At 43.7% G+C, this 17363-nt stretch overlaps 1 protein-coding gene across 2 annotated transcripts in view; it reads left to right on the top strand.

Moving 5' to 3' along the window:
- rasgrf1 (Ras protein specific guanine nucleotide releasing factor 1) overlaps window positions 1-14268 on the top strand; it is a 96530-nt gene extending 82262 nt beyond the window's left edge. For both annotated transcript variants that reach the window (XM_072565358.1, XM_072565359.1), the window contains 8 exons: window positions 824-884; window positions 979-1073; window positions 1904-1988; window positions 4751-4948; window positions 5046-5125; window positions 6420-6537; window positions 8683-8751; window positions 12686-14268. In XM_072565358.1, coding sequence (XP_072421459.1) covers window positions 824-884; window positions 979-1073; window positions 1904-1988; window positions 4751-4948; window positions 5046-5125; window positions 6420-6537; window positions 8683-8751; window positions 12686-12778 — 799 coding nt within the window. In that variant the 3' untranslated portion in view covers window positions 12779-14268. The remainder of the gene's footprint in view (window positions 1-823; window positions 885-978; window positions 1074-1903; window positions 1989-4750; window positions 4949-5045; window positions 5126-6419; window positions 6538-8682; window positions 8752-12685) is intronic.
- The last annotated feature ends 3095 nt before the right edge of the window (window positions 14269-17363 follow it).

The following is a 17363-nucleotide window of genomic DNA, read 5'->3' as shown; positions in this document are numbered from 1 at the left end:
TTTCCTGAGGAGCTTTCTCTCTAGCTAAAAGAATGATGGGCCAAAAGCTGGAAGGTGGGATTAATGTGGTCAGCTCTTTGTTGGCTAGCGTGGGCATGATGGGTTGAATAGCCTTGTCTGAGACTATGAATCAAACCTTCTCCCACCGCTCTCCATCTCATTTGATCAGTTTTCCCCTCCATTCCTTTCTCCCTTGTGCATCTTACTAGCTTAGCCTTAAATACATCTGTGCTATTCCCCTCAGCCAGGTTCCATGTTCTAACCCATTCTCTGGTGAAGAGGCTTTTCCTGAATTTTCTTTTAGAGTTACTAGTGCTGAATATATGTTGATGACCCCTGGTTTGCGATTCCTATACACACGCAAACAGCTTCCTATCGTGTAATCTACCAGAATTTTACAGACTCCTCTCAAAGGTTCATCCACCTGCATTCTACATTCAAGAAAAACAAGAGCTTGGTTGTATAGTTTCTTCTGATAGCCATTTCTTAGTGAGTATGGAGCTTGGTGATGATACATAGTTCGCTACATACCTGTGTCTTTAAGGTCACTGTTTAATATTACTCATGGGAACCCAGTCCATGAAGCTGTTTAGAAATCACTGAACTGAATGTGGGTCAGTAAGTTGTTCATAAATCACTATGTGCTGGAAAACACAGATTGTGTTCTGTTCCTTGCCTGTGAATATTGTACCTCTATACTCTAGTCCTGTGCTGAGTGTCACACAGATGCTTACTTCAGTTTATTTAAACTTCAAATATTTTAAAGACCTCCTTCATATTTCCTCTCAGTATCATTTGCTGAATAAATGTTTCCAACTTCCAGGACTTTGAACCAAGAAGACTCAGTTGACCATCAAACAATTTTGGATGAGATAATGAATGTGGTTGGTATCTATTTTTACTTGAAGTTTCAATTGGAGGCGTGGCTTAAGAATGTTCTTTTTTAAAGACCCATCTTCTTCCTTCTCTTTTGGTAAGGTGGAGGAAGAGACATTTGAAAACCTCTCGGCTTTGGAGATAGCTGAGGAGTTGACTTTGTTGGATCATCTCATCTTCGGGTGTATTCCATATGAGTAAGTCATTGTTTAATCTGCTTTTCATAGGATGGTACTGAATGTACCAAACAGAACAGATCAGTGTCCATATGTTTATGGCCCACTCAGGCCTCCTGTCAATCTTACTTCATCTCATCCAATGACCTTAAACTTCTATTCCTTTCTCCCTCATTTACTTATTTAGCTTCCCATTAAATGTATCAGTACAATTCATCTCAAAACTCTGTGATAAAGAGTTTGGCATCTTAGCCACTCCGTATATAAGAGTTTCTCCTGAATTCTTTACTGGATCTATTGGTTACTTATGCAAATGGTAGCCTAGTGGTTTTGTACGGAAGTTATATTTGAGAGGACAAGACTAACGATATCTGGAAATATCTGTTCAAATCCCACTGTGGCAGCTGAGGATGTTAAATTAAGCTAATTGAATAAACAGCTAGCCTCAGTAATAGTCACTATATAACTGTTGGATTGTCAGAAATATCCACATTGGTTCATGAATGTGTCTAGGGAAGGAGAACTGCCATCCTTGCCTGGTCTTCATGACCTGTATCCAACTCCACAACCCTTGGTTCCTGGGTATCTTCTGAAATTGCTCAGTTCACTCAGTTGTCCTCTTAACTTCTAAAGGGCATCTAATGATGGGCAGGAAATGCTGGCATTGCCAGCAATGACCTGAACCTGTGAATAAAACTAACCAAAAATCTTACAACTTTGTTATAGCCTCTCTGACAAGTGGAAACCTCCTCTCTGAGGCTGGCAGGAAATGGAATCCCAGCCCGTCTAGATGCTGTTAGCGAGTGATCCTTTCACACAGACAAACGTTGATTGGTTTATTCTCCCCACAGGGAGTTCTTCGGCCAGGGTTGGATGAAACCTGAGAAGAATGAGAGAGCCCCATACATCATGAAAACCACCAAACACTTCAACGATGTGAGTACAAACCACTCAAGATGGTAGCCAGGTGTTGAGGTAGGAAAACGGATGCTAACACTTTACTTAACCCTCAATTTATTTGCAGAGTACAGCAGTCTGCCTCCTCTTCAGCCAATACCCAGTCCTGCAGAAAGCTCCTTTTTATTTGTGTTCAAAGTACCTGATCAATCAATGCCCTCCACCCACATATTTTCAACTTGCACAATGAAATTAATATCCTATTAACATGAGGCACCATGAATGTTGTGTAATTTCTTCCAGCCCTATAACCCCACAAGAAATCTGTGCTCTTCCTATTCTAGCCTCCCTCCATCCTTGCTGACTTTACCGTCATCTGTCAAGTCTCTGGACTCTGGAACACTTTTTCTAATCTCTCCACCTTTATACTTTGCTCCCCTTATAACCAACTTTTTATCCAAGATTTTAATCATCTGTCTTACTATTTCCTCAACTTGGAGATAGTAAGGACTACAGATGCTGGAAAGTCAGAGCGGATAAAATGTGGAGCTGGAAAAAGCAGAGCAGGTCAAGCAGCATCAGAGGAGCAGAAGAGTTGATGTTTCAGACAGGACCTTTCATCAGACTCTAGTTGCTCAGTGTCCTGTTCTGTTTCATAATAGCTCTGAAAAGCACCTTGGAACATCTTGTTAAAGGGTAATACTTGTGTTTCTTCACCAACTATTGTGTCCCCAGTCTTTATTGCAATTTGCAAGACTGTGACAAGTAGGTTTTTTGTTTAGTCAGGTATATGGTTCAAAAGGTGTGCAGTAGCGTTGAGGTATAGATCAGCAATAAGTGGTGAAACTGATTGAATTGCTTAGTCTTGCTCCTAAAGCATTTGAGAAGTAAGAGTTTCTAAATCAATCAAGTTACATTTTACACATCAGATTCCAATAATGTGTCTTATTGATGTTCTCCCACTTTGGAGGGGATCAGCTTGGATCGGTCTGTTCTTCATCTTTGCTTCCAACATGTAACTGAACACCAAGCCCAGCACCTGCCCAACATACACTCCACAAGACAATCAGTCCAATGCACTGAATCTGCCCAGAGTGCATCATGGGTTCCTCTTAGTTTTGTTGGTTATTTTGATGGGGGTCATTAACCAGTATAAAGTAAAATAAAGGACATTAGAGTTTGATTTGGCCTGCTTTCATCAGAGGGATAGCAGGATTGTGAGTGCCATGGAGTAACAGAGAGTTTGATTTGGGAGCCACATGAAGATGAGGAAATCTCGTGAGCATGGCAGGATTTTAAACAGTTCCAGAAGGGTCTCCTCAGAAGTGCTTCAGCCTTTTTACTTTATACGTTCAAGGGGCTTTCGTACCTGGCTGTGTCTACCAGAATGAGATGGGTTTTCAAGCGTTTAGCAATGGAATCCGAGCCTTTGAAGTTTGTGGGATAGGCCATCCCAATGCACTTTCACTGACCTGCACCAATTTCTGCTCCTCAGCTTATTGGACAGCCTCTCCCTGTCTGGACCCTATACCCAGCAGGGAGTCTGCTCCTCAGCTTACTTTCCACCTTACTTTAAAATCTTCCTAGTCTCGATTAATCTAGAAAATTTGAGGTTGCAACTGTTACCATTGGATTGCGCGAATTGGAATAAATATTAACAGCAGATGGTAAATGTGATACTAAAGTTAGAAGAATCTCACAGCACCAGGGTCCTGGGTTTGATTCCAGCATCGAGTGACTGTTTGGAGTTTGCACATTCTCCCTGTGTCTGTGTGGGTTTCCTCCGGGTGCTCTGGTTTCCTCCCACAGTCCAAAGATGTGCAGGTCAGGTGAATCGGTCACACTAAATTGCCCGTAGTGTTAGGTACATCATTCATAGGGAAATGGGTCTGAGTGGGTGACTCTTTGGAGGGTCGGTGTGGATTTAGTGGGCCGAAGGGCCTGTTTCCATACTGTAGGGAATCTAATCTAATCTAATCTAAAGAAGGACAGAGATAGCCTGAAAGAAAGGCTTAGGCAAACAGAGAGATTTCTAAGTAATCCCTTTTTTATTTCTCTCTCTGTTTCTTTATCTCTTTCTCTGGCACCATCTCCCTGAACTCTATTTTCCCAACCCTGTCATCAGTGTAAATACATCCTTCCCCAGCTATTTTCAGTTCTGATGAAGGGACACTGGACTCAAAATATTAAATTTGCTTGTGTATCTATAGATGCTGCCAGACCTGTTGAGTTTCACCAGCACTTTGTTTATGTTACAGAACTAAAAAAAATCTTGCTGAGACCACACCTGGAGTATTGTTAGAGTTTTGGTCTCCTAATAATAGGAAAGGAATCCTTGTTATAGACAGAATGCAACAGATGTTTGCCAGACTTGCTCTAAGGATTGTGTTGCTGGAAAAGCGCAGCAGGTCAGGCAGCATCCAAGGAGCAGGAGAATCGACGTTTCGGGCATGAGCCCTTCTTCAGGAATGAGGAATGAGGAATGAGCCCTGAAGAAGGGCTCATGCCTGAAACGTCGATTCTCCTGCTCCTTCGATGCTGCCTGACCTGCTGCGCTTTTCCAGCAACACATTTTCAGCTCTGATCTCCAGCATCTGCAGTCCTCACTTTCTCCTCCTAGCTCTAAGGATCGCCTTATGAAGAAGGATTGAGAAAACTAGGTCTGCTTTCAAAGTGATTTCTTTGAAACATACAAAATTCTGACTGACTGTGGACAGTGTGTTTCTTCTGGAAAAGTGTGGTGTCCAGAAATGGATTTAATAATTGGATGGCAAGTGACATTTTCTATTTGTCCCCCCCAGATCAGCAACTTAATTGCTTCGGAGATTTTGAAGAGTGATGACGTTAATGTGAGAACAGCAGCCATCGAGAAATGGGTGGCAGTGGCAGACATTTGCAAGTGTCTGCACAACTACAACGCTGTGCTGGTGATAACCTCCGCCCTGAACCGAAGTGCTATCTTCCGGCTGAAGAAGACATGGCTGAAAGTATCAAAACAGGTCGGGTGGCCAGTACTGGCTTGTTTCTTCAGCTTCCCTTATCTATCATTGGTCTGAACTCCTGGTACACATTTGTTCACACTTCCTTTTGTTTCAGACCAAGGCATTAATCGACAAGTTGCAAAAACTGGTGTCTTCAGAAGGACGGTTCAAAAACCTACGAGAGGCTTTGAAAAAGTAAGTGTCAATTTCCTTGAGCAAAGGTTGAGGACTGGGACTGTAGAGAATGATAAGAATAGAATTCAGTCTTGGGCAGTCGTACTAAATGGGTGCCAACTCTTGCGTTACCTGTTACACCTCACACGTCCTGTGTCTCCTGGACCTAGACTCACCTGGCAACAGAAACATCCCATTTACATTGAAATTTACAAACTTCTTACAGATTCTTTGAGATCACCTCTCATTTTTCAAAACTTTAGAGAATACAGACCCACTTCCCTCAATGAAACTGACTCTTATGTTGGAAGGATAAGTGGTTTGATTTTGCTGTCCATGCACAACCATCCAAGTTTGGCTTCTACTCCATTGAATCTTGGGGCAACAGGACTGAACTATGATGGCAAACAACACAGCTAGCATGGAACAGTTTTCATCATAGAGAATTTCAGTTTTAGACTTGCTTATGTTGAAAAAGAAAATACTGCCAAGTGAGACATATGACATGGCCAGACTCCTGATCACCTTAGTCAATATAATCTTAGGCTTGGCTTGACTATACTGGGAACGCATGTCCTGAGTAGCTCAGCTGCCAAATCATTTCACAAGGTTGGTCTGGATGAAAAAGAGCAACAGAATTATAGCTCTGTAGCACAGAGAATGCCAGTCAGTCCATCATGCCTGTACAGACCTTTGGAAAGAGACCCCCAGTTAGCCCTGCTGACTACCATTTAACAAGAGCCTTGGATGATTTTCATCCAATTCCCTTTTGAAGGTCCCTTGGTAACCTGTTCCTGACAGCTTCTCAGGCAGTACATTCTAAATCATCATAACTCGCTACACAAAATAATGTCCTCATCTTCTGGTTGATCCTTTTGCCAATCATTTAAAATTTATATCCTCTGCTTCTACCAATGGAAACTATTTTAACCTTTTAAAATCCTTCAGGATTCTGAATGTCTAGATTCTATCTTGCCCACAATCTTCTCTGCTTTAAGAGGAACAAATCCAGCTCCTCCAATCTCTTCAGATATCTGGATATCCTTGTTCCTGTTCTATTCTCATTAAATCTGCACCATCTTTTCAGATCTGCATATCCTTCTGAAAATGTAGTGACATGTTTCTTTCATTATCAATCCAATTTGGACAATTGGCAAAACTTCTGGGCTCCTCACCATAATAGGTCCCAAACCTACTTCCTACCCGTGAATTTCACAAACGCAGCAGCTGACACAGGATGCACATTCCCAGGCTGGATTTAAAGTTATAAAAGGCAACTTTTAACAAATAACCTCTCTCTTTTTGTTGCCTTAAGTTGTGACCCTCCATGTGTTCCTTATTTGGGGATGTACCTAACAGACTTGGCCTTCATCGAGGAGGGAACACCAAATTATACTGAAGATGGTTTAGTCAACTTCTCCAAGATGAGAATGGTAGGTCCATGGAGACTGGTTTGGTCTGTTTTTTCTCCTTGCTTAACCACCTTTTGTCCTTTTGCCATGTACCATTTTCTGACAGAGAGCTTGCAAAGGGTCGTCCTTACAAAGGAGCAGTAAGATATGGCTTGATTCATCATGTAGATTCAATCACTCAAGAATACAATACATATTTCCAGATTTTCCAAAATCTTCATTTCCACAAGATAGCAGGGAAAGAAATTCACCACTGGCATAGACACAAGATGGATGCATGGTGTCTGCTGCAAGTTTCCCCTCCTGATGGTGGGATATTAACTATCCATTTGTATCTCACTCCCAAATTGTGAATCTTCCTATGTAATGCAGGACAGTGCGTGGCAGGAGGCTGTTTGATCATTTAGGACATGGTGTTTAAGTCTGATCTTGTCCTCACCCTCACTTCCTGTAGTGACCTCCCGATAGTGATCTTGATCAGGGTATTGGGATACTTGCTGTCCTTTGTCTAGCTAATTCTAGTATCACTGAGGCACCTCCATAGTTGTGACACTGACTGTGTCTATCAAACTGTATTAGAAATGCTGATGAACTTGTATTTATTCTATTTGTATTTGCTTTAAGAGCTAAAAGTGCACTGTATTCATGAAAAGCTTTTCTTTAACCCTCACATATTGTAACCAGTGCACAGCCTGCTTTAATCAATACAATACAATATACGATACAATACAGCACAGGAACAGGCCCTTTAAGCCCACCAAGTCTGCGTCGATTCCTAGTCCTTATGTAGACCCATTACTTATTGTCCACGCGCAGTTTCTATCCTTCTGTTCATCTCCCATTTGTGTGTCTATAAAGATATGCCTTAAACAATGCTAATGTGCCGACTTCCACCACTCCACTGGCAGTGCGTTCCAAGCAGCCAGCACCCGCTGTGTGAAGAACTTTCCCCTCACCTCTCCCCTAAACTCCACACCCTCCCTTCTACTAACCTATCTTTGTCTCTCATAATTTTGTCGGCTGACATCATATTCGAGGCTGATGTAGAAATGCATCATTTTTCCGTATCCGAGCACAACTTAAATGAAGAACAGATTTTAACTCAGATACTTTAGATACTTGGCAAAAGAAAATAATAAAAAACAAGGTCACCCCTCAGCCTCCGTCTTTCCTGTGAAAACAATTCGAGTTTATCCAACTTCTCCTCATACCTAAAATCCTCCAGACCATGTACCATCCTGGTAAACCTATCTTCAAAGAATCCACATTATTCTGGTAGTGTGGCAACCAGAGCCAAAGGTGATCTAACTAATGTTTTACACAGCTGTAACATAAATTGCCAACTTTTATATTCAATGCCTCCACCAATGATGACAGCGTACTGTAAGCCCTCTTCACCACCTTATGCACCTGTGTTGCCACTTTCAGGAGTCTGTGGACCTGTATGCCCAGATCCTCTGTATGTCAGTGCTCCTATTTATTGTATAATTCACACCTGAATTTGATCTTCCAAAGTGCATCACCTCACATTTGCCTGAATTAAACTCCATCTGCCATCAGACCTAGGAACTTCTGTAAGTGACAAGCTCTTAGACTGACCATTAATTAGTTGATTGTAGGGTGATGCTATGGATCAGAAATTTTAATATCAAGGAATGAAAAAGAGCTTTTACTCAATTTCTTTATTTTTTTCCTATTGTCCAGAATCCCAGTGTTGATCAGGTTCAGTAGTATTTTGCATGATGAAACAGAATTGGAATGAACTGGGTGACATGGTCTGAGCTTTCTAAATTTTGTAGAGATTTCAAGGAGCAGGGAAGTTGTGAGAAACTGAGGAACTTCCAAACATGTGGGAAGTAGATAACTGAGGCTGAAGTGCAAATGAATCATCATTCAGTATCAGATTATAATTTAAATGAAAAACAGATTTTAACTCAGTGGGACACTAGATACTTGGCAAAAGAAAATAATAAAGGCAGTTCTTATACAGGGTAAAATATAGGGCAAACAAAAAACCCTTCTCATTGCATGTGTTATTTTATATAAATACATTGAGTAGACTTGCAATGGTGTGTCAATTCTGATGGATCTGTATTTGACTAATGGTGGAAACTCCCAACACAATACATTGTCATGCCTGCTCTCACCCTGGATTTACATTAACAGATATCTCACATAATCCGAGAAATCCGTCAGTTCCAGCAGACTGCCTACAAGATAGAGCAGCAAACTAAGGTTGGTTCATTTTAAGTTCTGTGTAAATTCAAAGGTTTTGCAAGATTGTTCCAGAGTGGATAGTACTAAAATATTTCTGAAAAGGCTTTAGGCTGTAATGGAACCATGGAATCCTTAATATCAATTTGAGAAGCAGACGTGACTTTGGTTTAATGTCCTGTTCGAGGATTGATACCTCTGACAGTGTAGTACATATGCGCTACTAGAGCAATTGTCTTTAATACACGTTTATTTGTTTTGATCCAATTTTTAGATTTTATTTTAAAGTCATTTCTTTTCAAGTTAGCTCCCATTATTCAGATGGTCTTGTTCTCACCATCTGCTGCAGAAAGGACAGGTATGCTAACTCTTTTCACAACTTAACCAATGCTTCCTCCCTGAGTTTCCACACCATCTAAACCTGAACATGTATTGGCCATTCCTTCATTGTCACTAGCTCAAGAGCCTGAGGCTCTCTCCGCATAATATCATTGTGGATGTAACTTCATCACACGAGCCACATTAATTCAAGAAGGTGACTCATCACCAAGTACATGGGTTAGGAGAAGTAGCAATGAAGAATATTGAGCTGCAAACCTGGCTAGAGGGTGGATTAGCAAACAACAGGGTCCTGAGTTCAAATCCTATCGATCCACAATGGGAGACTGATTTCAATAAATCTTCTCATGAGGGGATAGCACATAGATTGAGAAACTGCTGGAGTCATAGAGTAATTATAGCACAGAAGTAGGATATTCAGCCCATTTAATGCATTCTTATTCTCTGAAAAGAAATCCAGTTTGGATGCATTGCCCCACTCTACCATATTAACTTTGTAACTTTGTTTCCCTCAAATGCCCATCCAATCTTTAGGATTTTTTAAAGTTCATTTATGGGATGTGGGTATTGGTGGCTGAACCAGCATTTATTGCCCGTTTTTTTTAGATTAGATTACTTACAGTGTGGAAACAGGCCCTTCGGCCCAACAAGTCCACACCAACCCGCCGAAGCGTAACCCACCCATACCCCTACATCTACATCTACCCCTTGCCTAACACTACGGGCAATTTAGCATGGCCAATTCACCTGACCTGCACATCTTTGGACTGTAGGAGGAAACCCACGCAGACACGGGGAGAACGTGCAAACTCCACACAGTCAGTCACCTGAGGCGGGAATTGAACCCGGGTCTCTGGCGCTGTGAGGCAGCAGTGCTAACCACTGTGCCACCGTGCCGCCCACTAGTTGCCTTTCAGAAGATGGTGGTGAATTGTCTTCTTGAACTGCTGCCGTCCATGATCTGTAGGTAGACCCACAATGCTGTTAGGGAGAGAATTCTAAAAGTTTGACCCAGTGACAATGAAGGAATGGTGATACTTGGAAGATGATGAGTGTCTTGGAGGGGAACTTGTAAATGGTGGTGTTCCCATGTATCCGCTGCCCTTGTCCTTCCTGACAGAAGTGTTTGTGGATTTGGAAGGTGCTGTCAAAGGATCATTAAAGAATTTCTGCAGTGCACCTTATCAATATTACACACTGCTGTTAATGAGTGTCACTGGTGCAGGGAGTGGATGTGAGGCCAATGAAGTGGGCTGCTTTGTCCTGGATGCTGTCAAGCTTCTTGAATATTGTTGGAGCTGCACCCGTCCAGGCAAGTGGGGAGTATTCCATCACACTCCTGAAGTGTGCCTTGTAAATGGTGAACAGGTTTTGGGGAGTCCAGAGGTGAGCTGCTGTCCACAGTGTTCCTCACCTCTGACCTGCTATGGTTATTAATTTTCAATTGTCTCCATTTACTATATTCATAGGCAGAATGTTCCAGGAAAATTATTCTTCCTCACACCATCCCATAAGTCTCTTGCTCAATATCTTAAATAAGTGTTCTCTCAACTTTATTCTGTCAGTTATTGGGAACAGCTTTTCTTTGTCTGTCTTTACTAAATCTGCCATCGTCTTGGGCACCTCTGTATTCAGTCATTTCTGAATCTCCTTTGATCCAAAGAGAATAACCCCAGCTGTTCAGCATAACCTTAGAGTTAAAACCTCTCATCCCTGATTGTTATTGTTGAAGTCCTTTACTTCGCTGAGGTGGCTCAGGGAATGATACCTGTCTCTGACCTAGATATGATTAGATTAGATTCCCTACAGTGTGGAAACAGGCCCTTCGGCCCAACAAGTCCACACTGACCCTCCAAAGAGAAACCCACACCCCTATATTTACCCCTGACTAATCCACCTAACACTATGGGCAATTTAGCATGGCCAATTCCCCTAAACTGCACATCTTTGGTCTGTGGGAGGAAACTAGAGCACCCAAAGGAAACCCACACAGACAGTTGCCTGAGGTGGGAATTGAATCCAGGTCTCTGGTGCTGTGAGGCAGCAGTGCTAACCACTGAGCCACGGTGCCACCCATTCTCATCCAGTATGGGACTGATATGGTTAACTAACTCCTAACGCCTAACTAGTCTGCACGAAGACGGAAAATGATAGAAAGTGATCTCAGTATCGATGTATTTCCAACAGAAGATGTAACAATTCAAAGTTTGTGAGAAGATTTGTAGCTCGGGTACTCATTGTTGTGGTTCTGTTCGCTGAGCTGGGAATTTGTGTTGCAGACGTTTCGTCCCCTGTCTCGGTGACATCCTCAGTGCCTGGGAGCCTCCTGTGAAGCGCTTCTGTGATCTTTCCTCCGGCATTTGTAGTGGTTTGAATCTGCCGCTTCCAGTTGTCAGTTTGAGCTGTCTGTTGTAGTGGTCGGTATATTGGGTCCAGGTCGATGTGCTTATTGATTGACTCTATGGATGAGTGCCACGCCTCTCAGAATTCTCTGGCTGTTCTCTGTTTGGCTTGTCCTATAATAGTAGTGTTGTCCCAGTCAAACTCATGTTGCTTGTCATCTGCGGGTGTGGCTACTAAGGATAGCTGGTCGTGTCGTTTCGTGGCTAGTTGGTGTTCATGGATGCGGATCGTTAACTGTCTTCCTGTTTGTCCTATGTAGTGTTTTGTGTAGTCCTTGCATGGGACTTTGTACACTACATTGGTTTTGCTCATGTTGGGTATCGGGTCCGTCGTTCTGGTGAGTTGTTGTCTGAGAGTGGCTGTTGATTTGTGTGCTGTTATGAGTCCTAGTGGTCGCAGTAGTCTGGTCTAGTCTGGTAGACTACTGCGACCACTAGGACTCATAACAGCACACAAACCAACAGCCACTCTCAGACAACAACTCACTAGAACGAAGGACCTGATACCCAACATGAGCAAAACCAATGTAGTGTACAAAGTCCCATGCAAGGACTGCACAAAACACTATATCGGACAAACAGGAAGACAGCTAATGATCCGCATCCATGAACACCAACTAGCCACGAAACGACACGACTAGCTATCCTTAGTAGCCACACATGCAGATGACAAGCAACATGAATTCGACTGGGACAACACTACTATTATAGGACAAGCCAAACAGAGAACAGCCGGGGAATTCTGAGAGGCGTGGCACTCATCCACAGATTCAATCAATAAGCACATCGACCTGGACCCAATATACCGACCACTGCAACGGACAGCTGGAACTGACAACCGGAAGCGGCAGATTCAAACCACAACAAATGCCAGAGGAAAGATCACAGAAGCGCTTCACAGGAGGCTCCCAAGTACTGAGGATGTCACCTAGACAGGGGACGAAATTCCCAGCTCGGCGAACAGAATCACAACAGATGTAACAATGTTGGGGGATCTGAGGCAGACAATGACATTGGGTTCAGGTTGCAGCATCTTCACTAACCAAGTTATTTGCTTTCAATTTGAGCCAAACTGCTATGCTGAATGTGAATGTGGTCAGGTTGTAGACGAATGCAATACTTCATCCACACCCTTGTTAACTGCTATGATCAACAACATGCCATTTCAAAATCACCAGATCCTTACAGGTTCCTTCTTGTTTTGCTTCAACCAGGTGGCACGCTATTTACTGGTCCAGTCAAATGTCATGGATGAAGAAACTCTTTATGAAGCATCCCTGAGGATAGAACCAAAGCTTCTAACCTGAATCCCACCATCCCTTGCATCAGAAACCTTGCATAAATGATAATATCACTGCTCTCCTCCAACGTGCTGTGCATGGTGCCATCGCTGAAGAGTAGACACGACCAAAAAGTAACCCAAGGAGTGCATCAACCATCTGTCTGCTCCACTGGGGAATTTGACACTAACTGGCTGCTGTACGTTTACTGCAGAGCAAACCTTTTCCAAAAACAAAACACAGTGCAGCAGTAGTAGGGTTTTTGTGGTACCAATTGAGTCATTTTAACAATCTTTAGAAAATCCAAGAAAAAAATCTTGAAAAATGTTGAAGAATGGAAGGTAAATGGGACAGAGTCTTTCACTTCTAAAACCTGGTTTCCAATGCAGTCTGGAATACTGGGGATAGAAGACTTCTCCCGGGCAAAGGGTTGTGTGTTGTAGATGGGCAGCAGACTCCCTTCATCACTGGGACCTGAACTCCTATCGCTGAAAGATCACGTGTCTGCCTCTTCTCGCGGCTGTGGGAGGTTAATGTGCTATCTTGTTGATGAAAGATTGTGTGATATAGTCACCTGCACACTCTCCTTTTACTCACTCATGGGTAAAAAAGTGGTGATGTGGATGTTCCCTCGCACTGATGAAGGGCAGTACGGTGTCACTGAGCAGCACACCATCCTTTCCTACGAGAGTCTGAGAATATCCCAGAATATCCCAGAATGATTAGGTGAATGTTTTTTCCCTCTCCAACCAGTGACATGTCACTCCCTAAACCTCCACCTCAGGGTTCAAATTAAGTTCATACTAATCCATGAAATGTCTCCTTTTTGTGGCAAAGGTTGGGTTCACACTTCAGGTCCTTGGTTTGGATCCTGTCCATGCTTACCCTTTTCCTGAACGTTGAGGATCTGAAATCAAATGAGTTTGGGCCATCACAATCTAGTGTTGGTGGACATATGTCTACACAATATACATCCTCTAGAAATGACATCTATGATCAGTTAGCATCCATCAATAGTGTGGGAGCTGGAGATGTCACACCGATGCTGTGGGGAGTCCCTTTGGAGGTTAATTATTAAAATGGTGTAGACAGCACATTAACCTGCACCTACACCATGCTGTACTTAATTGTAGAACACTGAACACTAACAATTCTCAGCTCTATTAATCCTCATTTTTATGAGCACAAATAAAATTTGCTACCTTGTCCCCAAACAAAGCTTCTCTAGAAATAATTCTGGAATCAAAATTATGTTGAAGCTCATCTCCAGGCCAATGCTTCTCTGTAGATCTCAAAGCTGCTTAAAGTTTCACAGGAGCTGTTTGACTGGAACAAGATACCCTGTGCCCCTGTTGTGTTGGATGAGATTTGTTGTGTAAACTCTGCGGAGGCTTTGACTCACTTGTTCGAGACCCCTAAGCAGAGATGAGAACTGTGAAGCTAAGCCCAGAGCTTTGCTCTCTGTGTATTGGACATTATTTTATGAGTAAAGGCATTTTTCACAAATCTGTTAATAATTTCTCAGAAGTTGTATTTTTTTGAACTGTTTACTTATGGTCTGGTTAGTGTATGTGTACAAATAGTATTGAGTGAAAGGTCCACTCTGCTCACTATCAACATAAGACTCTGGCTGTGTTATTCCCTGTTAGTGTCATCCACAGCACCCACAGCTCTCCGACAGGCCTTACCATTGATTTGTCACAATGTGCCTTCTGTAACTACCACTGCCTCTGACAAGGGAGTACCAGGTCTAGGCATCACGTTGCTTTTTCCAGACTGACTGTTAGTTCTGCATAAAGTTAGGTTTCTCAGTTAGAGTGTTAGAAAATACCGCCGACAGAATAGCCTACAACGCATTTTACACAACTTCTGCCCCCGCTGATCCCACAGTCACCACCTCCTCCATCCCTCCAACCACAACCTCCCCCCCTCCCCACACACCCCCAACTGATGCCTGGGGTGAGCGTCACCCTCGGTCTCTCTCATACCACACCCACTCCAGTTACAGGCTCCGCCCCCACTCCCAGCTTCAGCCCAACACCAGGTCCTAGCTCCCACCCTTGCTGAGTTTTCACCATCCTCCCGACCTCCCCCTCACTAGGACGAATGATCTGTCCTCAGCAAAAGCCTTACCTTCATCCCCTTCCAGATCAACAAAGTCAACATGACATCGAATACCTCTTCCACTGCCTCCGCCTCTGGGCTTATTTTTTCAATCAAGACTCCCGCCCTCCCACCGAGGACCCCTTCGCCCACCTCTAACACACTCCATCCACTTGGACACCCCATGCTGGCCCACTACCTGCCCTCGATTCTTCATTTCCAACTGCCGACGTGACATCGACCACCTTAATCTGACTACCCCTTCCCCAACTCCAACATCTCACCCTCACAACACGCAGCCCCTTCACTCCCTCTGCTCCAATCCCGACCTCACCATCAAACCAGCAGACAAAGGAGGTGCAGTGGTAGTTTGTTAAACTGACCTCTACACTGCTGAAGCCAGGCGCCAACTCGAAGACACCTCCTCCTACTGTCCCCTCAACCATGACCTCACACCCCATCACCAAACCATCATCTCCCAGACCATACACAATATCATCACCCACAGCTTCCAACCTCATAGTTCGGGAGCCCCACACTGTCCGGTTCCACCTCCTACCCAAGATCCACAAGCTTGACCACCTGGCCGACCCACCGTCTCAGCATGGTCCTGCCCAACCAAACTCATCTCAACCTACCTCAATGCTGTCCTACCCCCCCCCAGTCTAAGAACTCCCCACATATGTTCAAAACGCCACCCTGCCCTCCACCTCCTCCAAGACTTCTGTTTCCCCAGCCCCCAACACCTCATCTTCACCATGGATATCCAATCCCTCTACACCTCCATCTGCCATGACCAGGGCTTCCAAGCCCTCCGTTTCTTCCTCTCGCCACATCCCCACCAGTACCCTTCCACTGATATTCTCACTTGTTTAGTTGAACTGGTCCTCACCCTCAATAATTTCTCCTTTGAATCCTCCCACTTCCTCCAGACGAAAGGGGTAGCCTTGGGCACCCACAAGGGCCCCAGCTATGCCTGTCTCTTTGTCAGTTATGTGGAACAGTTCATCTTCCGCAGTTACATTGGCACTATTCCCCACCTTTTCCTCCACTACATCAATGACTGTATCAGTGCCACCTTGTGCTCCCAAGAGAAGATTGAACAGTTCATCAACTTCACCAACATATTCCACCCCGACCTTAAATTCATCTGGACCATCTCAGGCACATCCCTTCCCTTCCTGGATATTTCCGCCTCCATCAATAGTGACCGACTCAACACCAACATTTTCTACAAACCCACCAACTCCTCCAGCTACCTGGACTATTCCTCCTTCCACCCTGCCTCCTGCAAAATTGCTATCTCTTATTCCCAATTCCTCCACCTCCACCGAATCTGCTCCCAATTCCATCACAGAACACACCAGACGGCCTCCTTCAAAGTCTGCAATTTCTCCTCCCACGTGGTCAATGATGCCCTCCAGCACATCTCCTCCACTTCCTGCAGCTCCACCCTTGAACCTCACCCCTCCAACTGCAACAAGGACAGAGCCCCCCCCCCCCCGCCTTGTCCTCACCTTCCACCCCACAAACCTCCATATACATTGCATCAACATCTGCCACCTACAAACGGACCCCACCACAAGAGATATATTTTTTTGAGAAGATTTGTAGCTCAGGTTGAGGTTCTGGATATAAGTTTGCTCACTGAGCTGGAAGGTTTTTTTTTAGACATTTCATCACCATGCGAGGTAACATCTTCAGTGAGCCTCTGGATGAAGCACTGGTGGTATGGCTCACTTTCTATTTATGTGTTTAGGTTTCCTTGGGTTATTGATGCCATTTCTTGCAGAGACATCATTTCCAGTGGTGATGTCATTTCCTGTTCTTTTTCTCCAGGAGTAGTAAATGGGATCCAAGTCAAAGTGTTTGTTGACCAAGTTCCGGTTAGAATGCCATGCTTCTAGGAATTCTCATGCGTGTCTCAATTTGGCTTGTCCTAGGATGGATGTATTGTCCCAGTTGAAGTGGTGTCCTTCCTCATCCATATGTAAGGATGTTAGTGAGAGATGGTCATGTCGTTTTGTGGCTTGTTGGTGTTCATGTGTCCTGGTGGTTAGTTTTCTGTCTGTTTGTCCAATGTAGTATTTGTTACAGTCCTTGCATAGTATTTTGTAAATGACATCAGTTATGCTTGTTGTCTGTATAGGGTCTTTCAAGTTCATTAGCTGATGTTTTAATGTGTTGCTGGGTTTTTGTGAGCTACCACGATGCCAAGGAGTCTGAGTAGTCTTGCAGTCATTTCTGAGATGTCTTTGATGTAGGGGACAGTGGCTAGGGTTTCTGGATGTGTTTTGTCTGCTTATTTGGGTTTGTTGCTGAGAAATCGGCAGACTGTGTTCATTGGGTACCTGTTCTTTTTGAATACACGGTAAAGTGGGCCATACCACCAGTGCTTCATCTGGAGGCTCACTAATGACGTTACCTTGTATGGTGACAAAATGTCTGAAAGTGAACCTTCCAGCTCAGCAAGCAAACCTATATCCAGAAACAGAGATATATTTCCCTC

This window comes from Chiloscyllium punctatum, chromosome 48 (assembly GCF_047496795.1).
Source record: "Chiloscyllium punctatum isolate Juve2018m chromosome 48, sChiPun1.3, whole genome shotgun sequence".
NCBI classification, from domain to species: Eukaryota; Metazoa; Chordata; class Chondrichthyes; order Orectolobiformes; family Hemiscylliidae; genus Chiloscyllium; species Chiloscyllium punctatum.
The sequence above is the reverse complement of the archived record's forward strand: the minus strand, read 5'-3'. Positions and strand labels throughout refer to the sequence as shown.